The sequence below is a fragment of the Carettochelys insculpta genome, chromosome 14 (genome assembly GCF_033958435.1).
Source record: "Carettochelys insculpta isolate YL-2023 chromosome 14, ASM3395843v1, whole genome shotgun sequence".
NCBI classification, from domain to species: Eukaryota; Metazoa; Chordata; order Testudines; family Carettochelyidae; genus Carettochelys; species Carettochelys insculpta.
In genome coordinates, this window is record NC_134150.1 from 26,620,160 (window position 1) to 26,641,957 (window position 21,798).

The 21,798-nt window shown below is 41.8% G+C and overlaps 1 protein-coding gene across 1 annotated transcript in view; it reads right to left on the minus strand.

Moving 5' to 3' along the window:
* The window catches only part of CA7 (carbonic anhydrase 7), a 53,139-nt gene that overhangs the window by 17,962 nt on the left and 13,379 nt on the right, over window positions 1-21,798 (minus strand). Inside the window, exons 2-7 of the mRNA XM_075008607.1 lie at window positions 18,506-18,703; window positions 14,837-14,955; window positions 13,291-13,386; window positions 12,964-13,026; window positions 11,306-11,461; window positions 6,867-6,923 (exon numbers count right to left, since the gene is read on the minus strand). Of these exons, the coding sequence (XP_074864708.1) occupies window positions 6,867-6,923; window positions 11,306-11,461; window positions 12,964-13,026; window positions 13,291-13,386; window positions 14,837-14,955; window positions 18,506-18,703 (689 nt within the window). The remainder of the gene's footprint in view (window positions 1-6,866; window positions 6,924-11,305; window positions 11,462-12,963; window positions 13,027-13,290; window positions 13,387-14,836; window positions 14,956-18,505; window positions 18,704-21,798) is intronic.

Here is a 21,798-nt window from a genome sequence, read left to right on the forward strand (position 1 = left end):
CCCTCGGTGCTGCAGTAGCCAGTGACGATCTCTCCGGTGCCTGCACGGCCCTCGGTGCCGTTTCCTTAAAAGTCGCAGGCCCCTGTGCGGGTACATGCGCTGCGGCCTTCTCAGCAGAAGAAACCAGCGGGCCCAGGCCCCTTCCTTTGCTCGTCCCGCTCCCAGAGGTGACGGGCAGGGATCGAGCTGGAGAAGCCTTTCTCTTCTTCTGCACAGGGGAGGTCAAAGAGGCAGCCTGCCTCTTGTGCAACCCTGAAGAGCCCTCCTTACGGGGCTTTTCCGACATGGCAGGCTGAAGTGCTTTGTCAAAGAGAAGCATTTTGAGCCTCATTTCTCTATCTTTCCTAGCTCTAGTTGTTAATTTAGAGCAATGAGAGCACTTCTGTGGGACGTGGGTTTCCCCAAGGCACCGGATGCATTTGCTGTGGCCATCCGAGGCAGGCATGGCCTCCCGGCAAGATTCACACTTTTTAAAACTGGGGGACGACATTATTAGACTTAAAGTTCCTGAATCCTTAAGTGCTAACAGCGCACTTAGCAGTCTATTTGCCAAACAATAGCAACTGTTAGCCTTTGAAGGCTTGTCAAAAATAGCGGGCCTGCCCAGAGGCAGCCGCTCTAATCCTTAAAACAGTCTTTTGCTTCTAGAAAAAAACTATATACACAGTAGAACCAATATTATAACAACTAAATAACTATTAACTATAACTAGTAAAAACGAATAAAACAGAGTTTATCTGTCTCAGGCGTTGGAGCCGGAGAGGATTCCATCTGCAGCCGTTGGCGGTTGAGAAGGAACTGGTGGGGACCGGATCGCGCACGTGACCGTAAGCGCGCGAAGAGCCGACACGCATCAGTGCATGCGCAACCCGACGGAGACTGCTGAAGATTTTCCAAGCTGCAGTGCCGGGGCGAGCCCGACACCTATGGTGGAGCACCCACGGGGACCACTCGAAGAAGAATTGCCATTTTGCCCACAAAACCCTCTAGTCTAGACACAGCCTTGATGAAACGATGGACTTCCTATGAGCTTGTACTGTTCAGAAGGGAACTGGGCAGTACAAGATGCACATTTCTTGGAGGAGGTGGAAGGGGAGAGGGAATAAGAATTTGTAGGTGTTGTCTTGTATGTAATTCATGCATGACTGGTCAGAGAGCTTATGTATACGGCTAGGAGTGAATCTGCATGCTCAGTGTTATGTGAGCTGGCTATGAGTGGGAATTCTGTCTGCACAGCAGTATAAAAGCAATCCTAGACCAGAGGATTACAGGGACACAATAGTCAGAATGTACCCTTGGTAATATCATACTGACCCCTTTAAAAATGAAAAGTAATTATAAAAAAAAGTAAATTCAGTAGAGTGCACAACATATAACTATGACTGATATTGTATACTGCCATTTTTCTACGGGAAAGTCCAAGGTTTATATGTATCTTGACTACATCAAGAGAAATAAGGAATTGCTATAACTTTCTTATAAACAGTAACAACGCATTAATCACAGTAAGAATGATTCACAATCTCTAATCTCAGAGCCAGATAACTCCTAAAAATGAGCTTGTGCATACAGGGAATTGTTCCTAATGAACTCTTCCTAATTAATCCCACTTTTCTTCTGGAATGGTGCATATCGCCTACAGAAGGAAAGGAAGCTGAGGGTACTAAGCACCTCTCAGAGGCACTGAGCAGCTCATGAGATTGGGCCTCTGAAGCTCTTTACAGGCAATATTTAAGGGCTTGCCTATATGAACACTTAGCTCTTGGCAAACTGGGATGTAAATCTACCATGTATTAGTTAACTGCACACTAAGTGACCATTTGGACTCTGTTGTCTACTGAACTTTGATCTGTGTGCCCTGCCCCCATGAAACAGGAACACCATAGATCGTTTTGTGCCCTGCAGAAGGTCCACATGGAAGGTCCACCATTGTGCACAACAGATTAGCATGTGGTACATTTACACTCCCGCTCTCTGTGAAATAAGTGCTCATGTAGACAAGCCCCCATGAGCCCCAGAGTAACCTCAAGAAGTAAATATCCCTGTTTCACAGATGAATAAATGGATCAGAGACAGATTAAGTGACATGCTCAAGGCCACAGAATGCCTGTGGCAGAATCAGGGACAGAATACAGGCAACCATGGTTTAATTAGACCAGGGTCAGCAACCTTTACAAGGCAAAGTGCTGAAATTTGACCTTTTGACCTCCACATACAGTCCAAGTGCCAGTGATATTTTTTAAAGTCACTAATAGTCCTGTTTACAACAGCTTCATTAATTAACATTTTAAGATGCAAAGCTTTACCATTTAGGTGGTGGTTGGTAGCATTAGCTGGTCTTTTGTTAATCCACAGGCAGCATGGCTTTCAGCTAGGGGTGGGGCTGAGCTCCTAGCTCATGTGTCACTCTTGGCATCCATGCCAGAGGTTGATGACCCCTGAATTAGACTATGCTGCCTTTCCTTGAGGCTCTCCATCCATAAAGGGCATAGAGGGTTCCTTAAATTCTTCGAGAGAAGATGTTGAAAATCTTAAATGGCTACAACTTGGCATATAAATGGCTCTATTGATGACAACTGGAAAAAAAAGTGATGTTCCATGATGGTATTTTTATTGTCTCACTAAGCTATTTGTGGTCTATACAATATTTTAATTATTGCCTAACTTGTGACCACATTTGTTCACCTCAGGACTACGAAATCTATGTTTTATCTTTAAATGCACACCTTACATTTTAAAGTGAAGATCTGTTGAGTAGATTTTAGCTAAATAGGAACATAAGAGCTGCCACACTGGTTCAGACCAATGGTCGATCTAACCCAGTAGCTCCAGGGATAGTGTGCAAGTAGGACAATTCCAACAGTCCGAGGCGTAGGGTTGCCTAGAAACTGCCATCAATATACATAACCTCCAGGAATCAATCTAATTCTTTTTAAACAGACACATATAGTACTGTCTGTTCATCTCTGGCACAAGGCAAAAAAGATCTAGTTAGGATTAATGCACAATACAACAGATACAGAAAGACTGTTGCTTATTATACCGTTTAACAACAGTGAACACACCGAGCCATAGAAGATGAGTAGATGAGTTTGTGAAACAAACTTGGCATATATTAGAAATGCTCCTTAGATTAAAGTTCTCAGAGAAGCTGCTTGCACAAGTAAACTGATCTTTTAAATCAAATGTTTGAGGGGTGATAAATCATATCTGTATTTTTCTGTTTCGCTAAGCAGCATTTCAGAGTTGCTTTGAGACTGGGTTTAACTTGGGTCATTAAATAGTTTGGAGCCTCCCTTGATCCCACGCAGATCTGTTACAGATTTATACAAAATAGTTCTGAAGGAAACAGAGGAGAACATGTGGGCATTTTTCAGGTAGGGTGGTGGGGGAAACCTAGCAAAAGTGAAATACTGCTGGGTGGAAGTGGGGAGTTTACTTCTAATACAGCACAAGAATTAGACCTGTTCAAAAGAGACATAGAGCAAGACCCCCACACACATTTATTACAAATATATGTATTTGATTTGTTAAAGAAATTGAGAATATCTTGTATAAAAATTCCAGCCTTCTGCAACAGCAGCCTGCACTACAAGCTGTACAAATCACATTCATAACGGTCAATCCATTGCTCTTTGTAATGATTTTCCACTTTGGTAGCACTTCCCAGCCAAGGATCTCAGAGCACTTTCTAAACATTGCTGAGTTAACCCTCACAACACCCCTGTGAGGTAGGTAGGTATGTATTATCATTTCCATTTCACAGGTGAGAAAAGTGGAGGATGGAGTGTTTTAGTTTAATGCACAAGCTGCACGGCAAGCCCCAGGTCAAGAACCCTGCACTACTCACTCCTGGAATGGTCTGATCACCTTATGATGTCTTCTTTTTCTATCTGAGGAGACTTTCCCATCTGAGCCAGCTCTTCTCTTTTTTATATTCTCTGCTCCACTACACTGTACAGGTTTTCACACATGCCATTCTACAAAGGGCTCAGCACTTCGGATAACTAATTGGAATGCAGCGGTGTCAATTGAACCAACATCAGCATCAGGTTGATCAGCCAGAATAAAAGAAGTCTGGATAATTTTGCCATCAACCCAACAGACATTCTGATAATATTAATACTTTGCCCTGCTGGGGTACCTTCCCTCTGAGGCCTCACACATGCAAGGAGTACTCCACTTATCCCTGAAACCTACGGGCTGGTTTGCCTATCACCTACGCTAGTGTAAGTTAGGACCAATGCCAATGAACTCAATTACATTACAACTATTCCAGTCCCCTAAAAGGAACACAGTTTATACTTAACGATATGCAAGTTTTGGGCAAGAAATGAAGGAAACCATACTGCAGGGGCATACGCTCACTCGAGGTAGAATTTGAACAGGCAAAAGGTTAATATCCACGTTGTAACAACAGTTGCTGCAAGTGCAACCAACTTCAGTTTCACATATAATGAACTGAAAAACAGCACATCCGGTAGTGCGGCATCCCGTCCATTCTCTCAGTGGTTCCCAACCTTCTCAGGAACACAGCACACATCAATTAGGCAAACCACTCCACGGCACACCCAGTTTTTTCAACTGACTCAGTTGCTCATAAATGATACATTTACTTATTTAGTATGGCTCTGGTCTTATCAGAGAGGGTTGCATAGTAGTGCATACAACAAGCTAAACAGGGATCAAATGGGAATGTTGAGTAATTGAGTAACTGCTGAAAATTTCAATGGTTACTCAATTACTCACAGTGGAGGAGACTTCAGAGAACAGGTTCCCTTCCCTGCAAGTCCACAGGAGCCAGGATGCAGCATTTAAACAGTGTTCGAGTTCCAACAGGCTCCCAGTCTCCCTCTCTCCTTGCCACGTAGGAAGGGGACATGGACTCCCAGTTAGCCCGTTCAGCTGGGAAGCAGCATTTCAGCTGCCTCTCAGCACAAATGGGCTACTGTGGGGTCAGCATTTCCCCTCACGGCAACTCTGCAAAGAATCATCTCCAAAGGGAAATTGACAAACCCTGGGCCAGCAGGGAGTCAGGCAGCTTTGCTGCTTGAGTCCCAGCTGGCACAGGGCTTGTCAATCCCTGTTCCCCTGCGGTGAGGAGAGGGGAAAGTTACCAAATTTCATGGCACACTTGGACACTTCTCACAGCACACCAGCCTGTCATGACACACTGGTTGAAAACCACTGTTGCATTTGACGCTCCCACAGAACATCACAGCCTAGTGGATTCCCTGCACAGTTTCTTTAGAAACCCTCCTGGCCCAACACTAAACGACCAACCCTGCTTACTTTGTAAGATCAAACAAACTCATGACACTAGGTAGCCAGCTATAGGACTTTCATGTGGGTGTCCATGGGGTATTCCAAAGACATGTACTAATCCTGCAGGGGCAGGGCTGTTTTTTTTTTCTCTGTGATTTGTCCTTATTCCTACTTTAGTTATTGTGAACACAAAAAAAATTTAAAATAGTTATCTGGGATGTGTTGTGATACACTGATTTAACTGGGCCTACTTATGGACTAAGGTACTCTGCATGAGTGTATCACAATAGGGGCCTACCTTATTCAAAAGTCAAGACTCTCACTGCTTCTGGGTTAAGTTTGCTAGGAAACTCTCACAATCCCACCACCTGCTCTGAAAGACTGAAATAAGACTGTGCACCTGTAAACATCACATTTACTCTAGTTATGTTAAGGACAATATCAGCTGACTCAGTCATCTTATTCTTAAGGAACACCTTTTCAACCAAATTAAATGTTAAGGCCTGGTAGTTATGCATAGCCTACCTGCTTTGGGTGAATTTTGTAGAATGTAAAATCATGTACAGGGAGATGGGTTAGTTGTGAAGCACGGAGTACATTTTGAACACTATGCAAGTTATTTTTAAAATGTTCACATTAAAATTGTCCAAATGAGGCTTCAAAATCAACCCCCATTTGAGGTGAATGGAAGAAATTACATTTTTTAAAGTATGTGTTACTGTTCAAGGCTCTGGTTGCATGTAAGAAGGCAACTGTGATTAATTAGAATATAGTCTAAGTATCTTCTAAACCAGAGGTGCTGGTCAAATTGAATAGAATCCCTAGGAAATCTGCAGGAAGATCTAAGTATTATCCCACTACTTATCAGATTATGGCCAATAGCTCTAATCATTAGAAGTTATGCCAAACGCTATTATTACTTCATTGCACAATCAGTTTCCCATTCTAAAATATGAAGATAAAAACTTAAAATTATGATAAATTATATGGAACATCACCACACTCTTCTACTAAAGTGCACCCTGGATTACTAAATTATTCCTGATTTTAAAATGTCCTCACTTTTAAAGAACACGATCCCATCATAACTATTTTAAAAGAGTATCGGAGGGGTAGCCGTGTTAGTCTGGATCTGTAACAGCAACGAAGGGTCCTGTGGCACCTTATAGACTAACAGAAAAGTTCTGAGCATGAGCTTTTGTGAGCACAGCTTTTGTGATGAATTGAGTCTGTGCTCAATCTGATGAATCTGATGGAAGTGAGTCTGTGCTCACGAAAGCTCATGCTCAAAACTTTTCTGTTAGTCTATAAGGTGCCACAGGACCCTTCGTTGCTATTTTAAAAGAGTGGTTCTGGCCCATGCAAAGCATAAACCAAGAGGTATTGACTTTTTTACTGTACCACAACACAGAGTGTTCATGGAAATGGCTGTTTTGCTTCCTCAATGAGATAATCATCTGAAGATCAGTGACTTTGTTAGGCCCTTTAGACACTGAAGCACTTGAAAGTTTAAAGGTCATTATTAAGTTTCTTCTTTAGGCTTTGAAAGAAGCACGAACTATTCTTCCCTTAAGAGGTTGAGGGGGCCGAAAATTATTTACCATCTGGATCTTTTCATCTCCCTCACTGGTGAAGAGAAGAGTTCGGAATTTCTCCAGCTGGAAATATATGTGAAATAACGTTATTACTAGCAAAAGCAATTGATGTTGATGTAATTGAAAAAAGATTAGAGGAAGGCATCCATACTTTTCAGTCTGATAACAGTATATTTTCAAACTATGAGCCCAGACATACTATTAATGACTGATGCAGGCCCTCAACCATTACTGAATATCAGATGCCTTCAAAAGTAATTTGTCTGAAATGCATGATTGGCTCACTTCAGTGTATTCCACTGTTTTCTATACTTGGAATGTTTAATATGAAAGGTGCGAGATCCCACTTCTGAAGCTACGGTTCCAGTTAGAGAAGACGAAGACCTGTTGAATCAACTAGATAATTCCCCAAACACTATCAGACTATTTCCTATGGTGATTTGTTCAGTCTACTTTTAAGTGTGCCAAAAGGCTGTGGTTCTATCACTTCCTTTAGGGGTGAATATTTTTAATGTAATCTGTCTCACTGGCAGGAAATTCTCCTCATAGTCAGACTAAAGTTTCTCTTTCTGGGAGCCAGATCATACCCTCTATAGAGCATAGCAGTTTCTGTTTGGAGCGCAATGCAGATGAAAAAATAATAAACAGGGATCTAGAAATATCAGAAAACATCAAAAGGAGAGACAGTCTGGAAATCTGCTAGCTAATATATTTATGCAAAACTTATCTGAGGAAGATATCTGGGAAAAAATAGTGTTAAGTGATCTGTGGGTATTAAATTAATAAAGAGGTTGTTTGGCAAGGGGTCAGCAAAACCACCACCACAGGAAACACTAGCTGGCAACTCTGTGAGACATTCAGGAGAGAGACCAAGGTTTGAGTGAACTAGGAGACCTCACAATCCTCTCATTCTCTCCACAAAGGAGAAGCGCTTTGGCTGAGCAGTGAGAAAACCTGCACTGCCACTGCCTATGCTATACCTACTTTGAAGATAAAAACTCCAGTCTCCAGGGCCGACAGTTAGGTGCTTTTCAGGTGCACTAGAAATTCACACAAAAAGAACAAAACAAACAAACAAACAAAACCCTAGTCAATAAAGTCCCCAAGAGATTTACCTGAGGGAGATTCTGAGGGAGATGGTAAAGTTGGAAAGAAAAGCGCTAGAGACCTAATATAAATAAGGTTTGGAAGCACAGTGAATGTGCAGATGTGACTGCTGTCTTAGGAGAGGGTTGAACAGGGAGAAAGCCTGCTCTTGTGGTTAACAAAGGAGTGGAAAGTCAGGAGATCTGGATTTTATTCCTGGCTCTTCCACAAACATCCTACATAATCTTGGGCAAGTGACTTGATCTCTTTGACTCTCTTTCCCTGTCTATAAAAGGAGTGATTCTTGTATGACAGTTTTGAAAGTACATTAAAAAGTGAGTACCAATTTTTTTTAATACACTTGTGATGGATGGGAGGGCTACTACCCTTTTCTAGACATCCCAGCCATTCAGTTCACTGAATTATCTGTAAAGGGTTAAACCCAGAGACAGTGGGTCCCTGAAAATCTCCAGGAAGTGTTGGCAGGAAGTCAGGTGAACCCATGGGAAGAGCGTGTGAGATATGAACTGAAGCAGTGATCTGCCTGCTGCAGTCTTTGTGTGGCCAGAGGAGAGATACTGATTTGAAATGAGCCAGGAACAGAATTTGTCAGCAAAATCCATACCTATATATATGAAGATATACATCTCATAGAGCGGAAAGGGACATCAGAAGGTCATTGAGCCCAGCCCCCTGCCTTCTTGGCAGGACCAAGCACCATCCCTGACAGAATTTTTTTTAAATCTATTTGCCCCAGACTCCTAAATGGCCTCCTCAATGATTAGGCTCACAACCCCGAGTTTAGCAGGCTAATGCTCAAACCACTGAGCTATCCCTCCCCTCCTAGAAAGGATTGAACCTTGGAACAACAGATATGTGAGTAGACAGAGACTGTTTAGTCAGATAAGATCAGGTTATTTTCTTTCCTTTTGGATTTGATTTGTGGGACTTATCTCTGATGATATATATACCCCCTGTACACTGTAACTTTTAAACTGAATCCCAGGGAAGCAACTCTCTGTGCTTTTATCTGCCTTTTTTCAATTACTCTGTAACACTAGTAACGGGCTAAACTTATGAAGTATGTCTTGTTCTGTCAAAAAAATCACCTTTTTAAGCCTATGGGTCCTAGAAGACATGATGTTCTGTGTGTACGTGCCTGAGACTGAAAGATCAGCTATTAAGAAAATGCAGTTGCTTCCAAGCTCACTCCAAAGGGAGGGTTAAGAGCTTGAGTCTACCCCAGAGAGAGACATTCCACGTGTGTCTTCCTGGGTTCTCAAAGGTGTTTTTGCACTTGGGTGGTGGCACTGTATCGCTCAAGATTGGGGAATCTGTGACCTTGGGGATTTTTTTTAAGCAGAAGCCTGGCAGAGTACTTTAGAGTTCTTGAAGGCCCGCACCTTCTGTACTCAGAGCCAGAGTAGGGATAAGCCTTGACAGTACCAAAGATCATTTAAGTAACAATTTTAAATGAAATTGACTGGAATGAGAGGGCACTGTGAATGGCAATGCTGGGCTTGGAGTAAGATACTATATTATGCATAATGATTTATTATTTACTCTGTAGAGCCCAATATTTAAATACCATGACTGGAAATTCAGAAAAAAAATCCCTGTAAGTCTGTGCTTTAAAATATCTATACATAGGTTCATCTTCAAATCCTCCTCTGCACTCTCATGTGGCATCTACTTCCTGTGATATTAATTATTGTTTGGGAAGCTGTTACATGAATAGAGCCTTACCAATTTCACAGTCAATTTCATGGCCATGGGATATTAAAAATAACAAATTTTGTTATTTCAGATATTTAAATCTGAAATTTCACAGTGTCATGTTTGTGGGGGGCCTGACCCAAAGAGGTGTTGTGTGTGGGAGGGTCGCAAGGTTTATTATGTCTGTGCAGCCAACCAGTATCACTGGGGTCTTTCTAACAGCTCTTTGTGCAGCTGTGGCACAATACAATGACACGAACCATCAGCAAATGTCCACTGACTATGTGTATCAGTGATCTAGAACTGCATCAAGCCACTGAATATGCCATTGCCTGGCTGGCTGCTTATGCCCACACTAAATAAATAAAGGTGATTGTGTGGTGGGGTTAGCGCAATATAGCTACCATTACTTCTGTGCTGCTTCTAGCTGTGAGGCTGTCTTTAGAGCTAGGCTGCTGGAGAGTGGTGGCTGCTGGCTGGTAGCAGCTCGGAAGGCAGAGATGCTGCTAGCAGCAGAACAGTATTTAAAGATGCCATGGTATGGTATTGCCACCCTTCAGTGCTGCTGCCCGCAATGCTGGGACCTCAGCCTACATTTGCAAGGCTCTGGTTGCTCAGCTCTGAAGGCAACAGCAAAGGGGTAAGGATGACATGGTATGGTATTGCCACCCTTACTTCTGTGCTGCTGCTGGTGGGACACTGCCTTTGGAGCTGGGTGCCTGAAGCTTTGAAGGCAGTGCAGAAGTAAGGTTGGCGACACATCAACCCCCTAAAAAAACCTTGTGACACCCTGCAACTCTCTTTCGGGTCAGAACACCAAATTTGAGAAATGCTGGTCTCCCCTGAGGAAATCTGAGTATTAGAGGGTAAAAGCACACCAGACACTAGATTTCACTGAGCGAAAATAAATTTCACAGTCTGTGATGTTTTTCATAGCTGTTAACTTTGTAGGGCCTTTCTTTTACATTTGTTCTGACAAATATTAAAGGCTAAATCATGCTGAGTTACAACAGTGTTTGTTAAAACAGAGTTTGGCCTAAGAGTTAAAATGGTAAAGGTATCTGAAGATAAAGATTGGCATCTAGTATGATTTTCAGAAGGGCCTTGGTGCCTAACTCCCATTCAAATCAATGGGTGTTGGGCACCCAGGTACTTTTGAAAAGCCCTCTGGACACTCATCTGCATAATGACAAATGACTTAAAACTTAAGTTCGGATTTTCAAAGATATTAAGCTATCTTTGAACTTTGAGTTTCAGTCCTTTGTTATTTTCTTGCAAATACAGGAAGAGTGAAATAGATAAGAAAATGCTAATTTGACAAGCAGCAAAGAAATTCCAGGCCAGTGCTTGTATTCAAATAAGACTTAGTTGCATGGGTGTAAATGAAGGCAGAATTTGGACCATTATATTTTTGTGGTGGCACTGCAAACAAAATGTTGGCTTTCTACTTTAACCACATTGTTACCATATTGGCAACATCATTTGGTGCTTCAAGACTAGACATCTCAGGCTATTTGCTGTTTCTCAAATTAGCCCAATTGCACAAAGAAAGCAGTCACTGCCCACAGACCCCATTTTAACTATAAAAAAATGAAGTCAAGAGTAACTATCAAAACTTGGAAACAAGCTGACTTCAGGTTTACCTGTTTCTTAGAAACTCTGATAGGCTCTTTCAGGACTATCCATGTTACACTCTCATAGAGAGGAGGTGTTGTCAGAGAACCAGGATATGTCCAATAATTTAGACTCGAGGGCAGGAGGCATTTTGGGTTGAAGCTTCTGAACTGAGCTTTTGTCCCCTGGAAGGAAGAGATACATTATGTTTCTTTTTCTGTTTTTTTAATGTGTGTTTAAGGAGATAGATATTTACTGAGAAACAGAAACCTCAACTGATAGCTTCAAAGTGCAAGAATAATGAGATGACTGTTTAACTGTCTAAGCACTGCAACATCATGAGAGGAGAACTTTTCTAGTATTGTGATGATATGACATGGGCTGTGGTGATCTCATATCCAAATACTGGATTAGGGACTGTAAACCACTGCTGACTGTGTTAGCACTCAGCTTGTAAAACAAAAGGTGCCCCTGCAGTTTGTGCCCTTTCTCCCATGGGAAATTAGGCAGAAAATGTCTCATCTGTAGAGTGCCTAGCATGAGCTACTAACTCTGCACACTTCACTAGCAGCATTTGATTCTACAGAATTGTGGAATTTCTGTGCTAATTACATGCCACTTTTTGTGCTTTACAACTCTGCTTGCTGTCTGGAGCAACAAGGCAATCCAGACAAAGATTGCCTCTGGAATCAAGCACCCAAGTGTAGAACAAAGAGAAGGTCAAAGCAGCCGCAGGTGGAATTTCCTGTTCAGATAGGTGTGTGGCAGAGGGATGCAGAGCTAGGCACTGCGTACAGTGCCATGAAAGGTTGCACGACTACCTTCAGGGTTCCAGTGGTCCTGAAGACCATTGTTACTGAAAAACAGATCAGAAGGAGGGTGATCTGCTCACTCCCGCTCCACAGCCATGCAAGCACAAAACGCCTAAGTGCCTGCAGAATTCTGCTCACCCAGACCCCAGCCAGAATAAGGACAAGGGCATCCTGAAGGGCAGTTCTGCCACTTCTTTTAAAAGGAGTTAAAATAAATGGCTGCAGGGGCAATGCTTCCTTTTCAAAGGGGCAGGGGGAGCAACAAGTCATTGTCATACCCATACTGTGGCCACACACATATCCACAATGTCAGAATTCAATAGTCCTCGAACACAGAGAGATAGGAATAACAAGTTAATTCATTCTGAACTCCTTGTTAACACAAGGAGATTATACCAAATTTTTGTGCATTAGAGCCTAGAATTCTATGATACAAGGCAACCAGAAGGGGCGAAAGACAATGCATTAGCATGAGCTGCATTTAAACAATTGCTTTTACCTGCTCTTGCATTACATTATGTATTAATGTAGGGTTATCATATTTGAACTTTCAAAAAAGACAATACCCCTGAGATGGACTGCATCTGTATCAGTATCTACCAACTCACGTTGTATTAATGTTATAGTAGATACAGTACATTAATACAATGTGAGTTGATAGATACTGATACAGATACCCTCCCTCTCAGTGGTCCCCTCTTTTTTGAAAGGTCAAATAGAGTAATAACCCTAATTAATGGTGCAGGGGTGGGATTTGCTGCTTTAATTAAATTTTATTTCACTCAAGTTAGTGCACCAGTTATACTGCTTAAAAGTCATCCAAGTGAGGGGAAAATAAAAAGATTACAAAAGCAAAAAGAGAAAACAAAACTTACTTTAAATTTTACCATGTATAAGGCATCAGTTAGTCTGTTCATATTGGCATGTTCTTCTCCAATCTAAAAGTTTAATTGATAGAGTTGCATGAAAACATAGATATGATATAGTTAATTTTATTTTCAATATATAACAGGCCATTTTATGTTCAAAGCATGCTCACACTAAAGCAGGTATAATTGCAGGCTGCCCTGAGTCGCTGCCTCCAATAAAATCATTTATTTTTACTAAACAATTTTTCTCAACTTTGTGTCTTAGTTCTTAAATGGGTGATAGTTTGCCATTTCCCTACACATAAAATGAATACATTATTTTCAGGCTCTTACTTCCAAGAAAATACCAACTACCGCCAAGCCATCTGGAGCTCCTGCTGCTTCTCCAAAGGTTGCGTACTTCCTGGCATTCCAGTGAACCAAGTGGAGCTATGAAGGAGAATCATAAATCAGAATTATGAACAAGCTAAATAATAAAGTCCACCACACAGAGTATATTACGCTTAGTAGGCAATAACATCAGTCAGTTGATCACACAGTAATGCTTTGCTTGAAGGGCAGATATGCCAGAAGCTCTGAGACAAACCAATTCAGCTAGGAATCTACCAAGTTCCAAAACAGTTGTTTGAGTAGATTAGCCAGTGAACACAGACGCACACGTATGGCACTCCGCGAGTCTGCTAGAACTACGCCCCACCTTAAGGACGCTTAGTCTGCAAACTAGTGTAAGTTGCTAGACCCAGAGTCCCACCCCTAAATTCATGTTTATCAGGACAGTGCCTACAGGACAACTAAAAAATAATGCTACCTACTGTATAAACACACTAGTAATAAACAGAGCACCAGAAAATATAAACAAGAGGTGCTGGTTACTTATTTAAGGTGTGTGGTGCAGAGCTTCTGTCACTGGGCATTGGTAAAGAATCCTTCTGTACTGTAAAATCACAGTGTGCATGCCTAATTCACCAGTTATATCAACAGTGCCAATCAGCTTTCACGTTCAGGTCTACAGGAAGCTCTGGCTCCATATTGGAGACTATGGCTAAGGTCCAGAAGACAGTAAAAATCGTAGATAGTAAAAATCATACACCCGATCTATTCTTTCATGGCTGTAATAGACAAAGAGACTTCAGGTCAGCGTGGTGGCACATTACCTGAAGTAAATTTTCCTTTTGACAATCTTCCTGACAGTCCAGAGCCCAGATCCATCTTCTGGTAGCTCTTCTTCAGGACCAGCTAACCCTCACCTAACCCCACACATTTCCAATGCTGTATCGCTAATAAAATTACACGCTACCTAGGAACTAAAATGCTTTACTTAGCATGATTGTGTTGTAGGCAAGGGATGTCTTCCAGACCCTAGTGTGGATAGACAGATACAGGTTGAACTTCTACAATTTGGCACCCTTGGGACCTGACAAGTGCCAACTGAGAGAATTTGCCAGACCAGGGGAGGTCAGTGCTGTCTAGCAACATTACCAAAACTTCCACTGCTTACTGGGCTCTTAGAAGACATGCAGGGGTAAAATATATCTAAATAAGAACACAGAACACTGAAAGCCAGGACTGGTGGCTGGAAACAAACTTTATGGGACCGGGGGAAACTTGGCCATGATGAGTGGTCATCCAGCTAATTAAAATCTTGCCAAATTATGGATGTTGTCTGATGAGTGAGTTGCAGATTAGAGAGGTTCAGCTTGTATGGCCACCTGTAAACTGCATGTAGACAGAATTTCTACTAATGAATACGGACAGCAATTTATTGCTTAGTTAAAAGGATGGATGGACCAAGGTGCAAAATTCAGATCTGGAACTGTTCCAAATTTTGTTCCAGGTTTGCATCCTGGTTGTAATGAAGACACTGTGAGAAAGTTCTTACCTCAGAAGGAAAAGATTTGCTGTCCACTGTATGCTCTGATCCCTGACTGTGCTTCATTCCCCAATGAAAATGGAACTGCTTTAGCCTATAGGGGCCTTCAAGGGGTCCCCCACTGATCACTGTAAATGGAAGTGCATAAAAAGAACGTAACAGATTAAATATTTGCTTTGGTGGTTTTCTACTGCCTGACTGTACAAACAACTTGGTTCAAATAACGGAAAAACAGCATCTTTCAAGTATCAGGAAACGGAGAGAGAGAATATTTTTAATATATGCAAAAGAGAAGCCAAAGCCAGAGTTAACAAATGCAAAGAAAGAGCTTTGTCTTGGCTCTCAGATTATAAGAATTAATAACGCCTGACAAATTTATTCCCGATTGAAGTAATTAAATTTCCATTAGACGTGTATCTAACCCATGATCCAGTTTCACCAAATCAGGTGGAAACTCAACACTATCATTTGTGTAAGTAAATATCTCACTGCAGCTCTCCCTGTCCAAATTTAGAGGAAGGTGGGAGAGGGTAAATATTTTTTCCTCCAAACTGATATCAGAGACAGCAGAAAGATTTGTACTAAACAGAGAAACAGAATTCTACAGACAATGACTTTTACAGAAATGCACCATAGTCCTATTTGGCCTTTGGAAATGTAAATTTGAGGTAAGAGGACTTAGTAGCTATCGATCAAGCAACCAAGCTATGGATGCTTCCTATTGAAATTTAGAAAACTGAACTGGTTTTATTGTTTAAAAATATTAAAATTGGAAGAGTTTTTGATGCTCTTCGCCTCTGCCCCTGGTGCATTATGGAGGGACTTTTCCTTGATTATATTGGTACAAAAGGGGGCTATTGGAAAGAGAAACCTGAGGAGAAGCTACTAGAGCTACACTTGAATAGATCCAAGTGTCAGAGGGGTAGCCGTGTTAGTCTGGATCTGTAACAGCAACGAAGGGTCCTGTGGCACCTTATAGACGAACAGAAAGTTTTGAGCATGAACTGTCGTGAGCACAGACTCACATCATCAGATGAAGTGAGTCTGTGCTCACGAAAGTTCATGCTCAAAACTTTCTGTTCGTCTATAAGGTGCCACAGGACCCTTCATTGCTGTTGCTTGAATAGATCCAGTGACTCAAAGCTTTGTGCAGAGGATATGGAAGAGCTTTGGTCATTGATCCAGACTAGGTGGGATTGAATGAGGGGAATGCATTTCATCTAATGACCCTTTTAGACCTAAATTTGTCAAAAATATAAGCATATGCTTAATTTTGAGGGGTTGAGAATACCTTGCATGGATGTTCCAGTGGTACCTTCACCTCAGGGAGCAATGCAGGTCTTCTAGAGCAAACCTTCTGACCCTGGTGAATTTCACTATTACATGGGCAGACATCTATTATTTATAACTGAATTAAGATGGTCCGTGAAGGTTGTTTTTCCAAATACATTTTACAAAGCCACTTTCTAAGGCAACATGTTTAAAAGAATCTCTAATGCAACTAATTTTAGGCAAGCTCAGATCCATGGTCTTTATTTAAAACTCAGAAAATACACTGGCAAATTGATGATTCATTGAACTGCTTGTCCTTGTTTTTTTTTTTTAAAGATACAGTAGCTGTAATTTAAACCCACACCTGATAATGCTCCGACAACCTTATGGGTTTACTTTGAAGGCAACAGAAAGTACCTCAGGCCATTGCAGGATACTTATCTCCCAGCAAACATAATATTTGCGTTGAATAACTGACATATCAAATTAAACTGGCATCAGCAAAATCACCAAACTAGATGAATAACCATTAGCTGCTGACATCAACTAGCCAATCAGAGACCATTTATATAAAAGCTTCTCTGTACTTACCAGTTACTAATAGATTTCTGATATTCTGTGCTTCAGCATAGGTGTATAAGTGAGTCAGAGCAAAATTTTCTGTAGAAGTAAAAGGAGAACTATCTAGAGAAGGGGTGACCAAAGTGTGACTTGTGACCTGGACATGGCTCTTTCACTGTTAAAATGTTAAACCTTGTGGAACCCACCAGAATTTCCCCATTTTCCATCTACCAGATTGGGGAGGAAGCCTAGGACATGCCTTGCAGCAGGGTGGTGGGATATGGACTTCTGCCAGCAGAAAGGAAGGTCTCAGGGCTTCGGCAGGAGTGAGATAAAGCCCCAAGATTATCAGGTGCCTCCAACAAGGCTGAAGCTCTGAAGTTCAGCAGGTTTGTCCCAGCTCTCCAATTTCTGAGTACTGTTGTATGCACCTTGAAGGGTCTGTAAGTTTGGCCACACCAATCTGGTGTTTGACAGCCATGAAGCTCATGCTCCCTAGAGCTGAAGTGAAAGATAGAAGAAAGCTGCAGTGTGTGTAACATGCAGTCTTTTTCCCAAGCAGAACTCGCCAGAGAATCCATATAATTTCTGAAAAAAAAATTCTGCCATGGGAAAGAGGAGTCAATATAGAGGAACCATGTTTCTGTGCTGATAGGTCTGGGCAGGAGTAGGTAATAATTTTTGATGGGGGCACTCGAAGAATTTAGAAAGTGGTCAGAGACTCCTCCATTATATTAAAGGGAGAAGAGCAGGGTCTGGGATGGAGGCTGGGTGCAGAAGGGAGCTTGGGGTAAGGAACTGAGGTGCCAGAAGGGGTGTGGTGTGTGGATGGAGTTTGCGGGAAGGAAGCTGAGGTCTAGGGTACAGGAAAGGCGCAGGGGTTTGGGTTGTGACCTAGGGCAGGAGGGGGTTGTGACTTGGGGCAGCAGACTGGGCTTCAGCATCTGGAAGGGGGTGTGGGTGCAGGAAGAGGGGCAGAGGACCTGGGTTATGTGTGTTATGGCTGGAGGAGGAAGGGCAGAGGGTGAGGGTTATGTGTTGGGGGACAGAGGGTTGGTGGGCTCTCTGCCTGCTGCAGCCTCAGCTCACTCAGTCAGCTTCCTGTAGCTCTCTGCTCCAGAGGCCAGAGAGGCAGGGGAGGCCTCAAGTGTTGCTCCCACCCCCAGCAAAATCTCTGAGCTCCTGTTTGCCAGAAACTGTCAACTGGCCAATCAGAGCTGAGACATTTTTAAAGGGGGCAGGAGTAGCGCACAAAGCCTCCCCCTCCCTCACAACATATGGAGCAGAGAGTTATAGGGAGCTGGAAGCCACTTACAGCATCTGGCTGCTCTGTGCCTGAGGTGTTCCACAGACTGGATCTGTCAGCTTGGCAAGCTGGATCCGGCCTGCTGGCCAAATCTTGCCCACCCCTGGTCTAATGGGTCATCATGCACACTCTGTGGTCTCTGTCTGGTGGAAGTGGCCATCTTTCCACCTTAGGACCACTCAGAGGAACCACCACAAATTGAAATGGACAGTTTCCTGTCCCCAGATGGAGTTCTTCCTTATCACGTAGGGATGTGGCTCTTTTAAGGATACTTTGAACAGAGATTAACTGGCCAGTCTCTTCACTTTTCAAATCCCTGCCACACTGTGGCATTAAAAAATAATGGCAGGCCCCATAAAATGTGGCTCAAACCACATACCCAGAAGTAATGCTACTGATCACATTTCAGAAGATTTAAACAGCTGCAAAATTGTATAATTAATCTTTACTTCAAATAACGTACTTTACCGTCTCCTCAGCTAAGACTGTACAGAAATTTAAAGCACAACGTCTTAATTCTAAGACAGCATCAGGCTCACCTGTCTTGTCATCAGCATCTTCAAAGTCCACCATGACCGAGTGGCCATTGTTGGAGATATCAAGAGACGTACACGATTCATATGAGATAATAAGAGGCTGCAGACTAGAGTCGTAAACTGCCTTTCTGGAGACTATATCAACAGGGGACTGACGACCGCCCTGGGCAATGGGATATGATTTGTACCATTCAGAAGGCCCTTTGAAACAAAGGAAAGGAAAACACTCTTACTTCACTATTGCCACAGATATAGATGAATCCTTACAGGTTTTTATGAGCCTCAGAGTGAATGCCATGTTCAGTGGCAATCACTTAAGTTTGTCCTTGTTGGAGTGCTCTGAAACACTGTGCATTGTAGTGTATGTGCTTAGAGATTCTACAGTTCAGCCTCCATCCTGCTGAGCAATTTTCCTCTTTTATGGAAAGCATAACGAAAGGAACATAATACAGCTATAATCACACCCAGACATTTTTGCTTATTGCCCAGCTTCCTGTAGAAATTGTACGCAACTACAAGTAAATTATTCCAGAAAAACATGGTTGAGGAATCTCTCTCGCTCTGCTCATACGTTAAACACATACTCTGTGTATTTAAGCTTTCTTGGGTGCAACAGTGGTAAATGCTCAAATTAAACGCAGATGACTCAGAATCTCTCAGCTATTATGTGTTTATTTTTAAACCCTTCATGACTGCAGTAAATCTTTGAGAGACAGGCATCCTTCCACTATGCTATTTCTTTACAGTAAGTGAACAGTACAGGATGACTATCAACACCTTTGGACTTCCTGAACCCAAAGATGTGAGATTAAATATCAATTTACTCACACAGCTTTCTGCTCTAGGAGCTGGAGTACCCTCCTGCTGTTTAGGATAACAAGATTATATCTATGTCAAAGACTTGTTTATTGCTACCTTTTACTTTTGTTCCACTTTTGTATATTATTACAGTACAGACAGCACTATAATTCTTCCACTCCCTGTTTTGGGGAAGTTGTCACGTTGACTTTTCAATACCTTAAACACAACCCAAAACACTTTTTAATTGTGGCATTCTCATTTTTGAGGGTAAGTGGGGAAAATATTAATCTGTCACAGGAGTGTGTGTGTATATATATATATATATATATATATATAATGTCAACTAAAATGTCAGACTTAGGCTGGCATAGAAGCACTAACTTATAAACTATGTATTTTCCTTTTCTTAATAAGGGGTCTGTTTTTAACAGAGATTTGGTTTTAAGGTTCCATTGACACCTATAAAATAGAACTATGCCTTCTCATAAGCCTTTTATCAGTAAAGGAGATACTCTACATACAAATATACACATACAAATAACATCTCCCAGAACTGTGCATCTTTCACTTCATGTTTAAGGGTGAAACTTGTCTTGCTGAGGTAATATCAGTCATTCATAACCCCCGCCCCTGATTCTCTTCAAATGATATAAATATTGTAAACATTTCCCGGAGTCTGCACAGTCTTTACACATACTTTTTTTTTCAGGAGCAGGAGCCACAGAAAGAAAATAACTACATTTAGGGTGCTGTTAAGCACTAGAAAAACAGTATGTCTTGTCCAATAGAAAGGAAAATCCTCCAGTGTTTAATTGCTGATCTATATCATTTCTTAAATTAAAGGAACATATGGCTATCACATTTTAATGAGATCATAATGTCCATTACCACTTCACTAAATCTCCTTTACTCAAATGGTCGTTTAAGAGGGAGAAATAAAACCCCAGGTTACTGTCTTTTTGGGAAGGTGATATCTAAAATATCAGTCAGGAAGACTTTCAATGTCCTCCACCCCCATTTAAGAAAGATGCAGATTTCTTATACACAGAGTATGACAGTACTGCTGATGATGACAGGACACCAGCACGTGAAGTTTCTCATCCCGAGGTGCTTTTCTTTTGGTGTTCATATTGATGAACTAGTTAACTGCCTGCTGCACATTTGATGCCTGCAGATGGTGAAATGCAGACTCTCTGCAAGGATTAGACAAGGGTATTGAGGAGCTGATGAGGGAGGGAGATAGAAAGAGAGCTTGATTAGGTTAAGAAAGGATGGATGTAACATACCATCATCTTGTCCGTATCCCCAGCAGTGGTGACCAGTCATTATGCAAGTTGCTGTGCTCTGCTTTGCTCTCAGCTCTTTGATCCATTTGCTGCTGCTTACCTGTCTTTATAATGGCTCATTTGCAGGATGGTGTCAACCTCTTAAAGGTACAGAGCAGCTAAAGCAATTCTTGCAGGAACAGAGAAGGATCTTGGTTCCAGAAGGTCCCAGGTATCCACTCAGATTTCTGCTGCAGCTGCTTACCCCTTTCTAGTACCTACTCCGTCCTTGTCAACGACAGCGTTTAGAATTCACAAAGCCCCATTCCCAGTATTACAGATACATTGAGTTGGCTAGAAGACAATACGGTGTCAGGTGGCTAGTGGCATGTGTCCTATATCCAGGATCAAATCCAGGACAAAGTAGTATTTTCTCAAGTTCCATCCACAAATTAAACCCTACCCATTCGACTTGCCAATGTAAGACATCACTCAAAATGAATTATGACGATCTTCTTGAGAGCATTTTCCTCTTTCTTTCTTGAGTGCTCTGCATAGAATGATTTCATCTAATTATCTTATTTCTTAATATTTTGTTCAACTGTGAAATAATAACGTTTACACTGAAATTATCACACACACATACACACACAGAGGATAAATGAAAGGAACTTTCCCTTCTCAGAGCTATTGATTCATGCTGTCTGAAGACTCAGACAGACACTATAGGTTGAACCTCTCTCATCCACCACCCTTGGGACTGGTGCTGGATGAGAGAATTTGCTGGACCACAGAAGGTCAATATTGACTAGCACATTACCAACACTTGCACTGCTTACTGGGCTCTTAGAAGACATTTAGGAGTGAATTATACCTAAATAACAGCACAGAACACTGAGAGCCTGAACTGGTGGGTGTAAACAAACTTTATAGGACCATGGGAAACTTGGCCACACCTATGTTAAGTGGTCATATGGCTAATTTAAATCACGTCAGATTATGGATGTTGCCAGATGAGAGCGTTCTGGATTAGAGAGGTTCAACCTACAGTATATTGGGTTTTCTTTTACTCAATTCACAATTTGTACTTTTTCTTCATAACTAGTCTTTGTAAGAAGACTTACATTTTGTAAAAAGTTACCCAACACAATAGCTTAGTTTCTGGAAGAGAACATGGTAGATTTGAAAGAAACATACCAGCTTGCCATGTCTCCATAACTTGGCCCAATT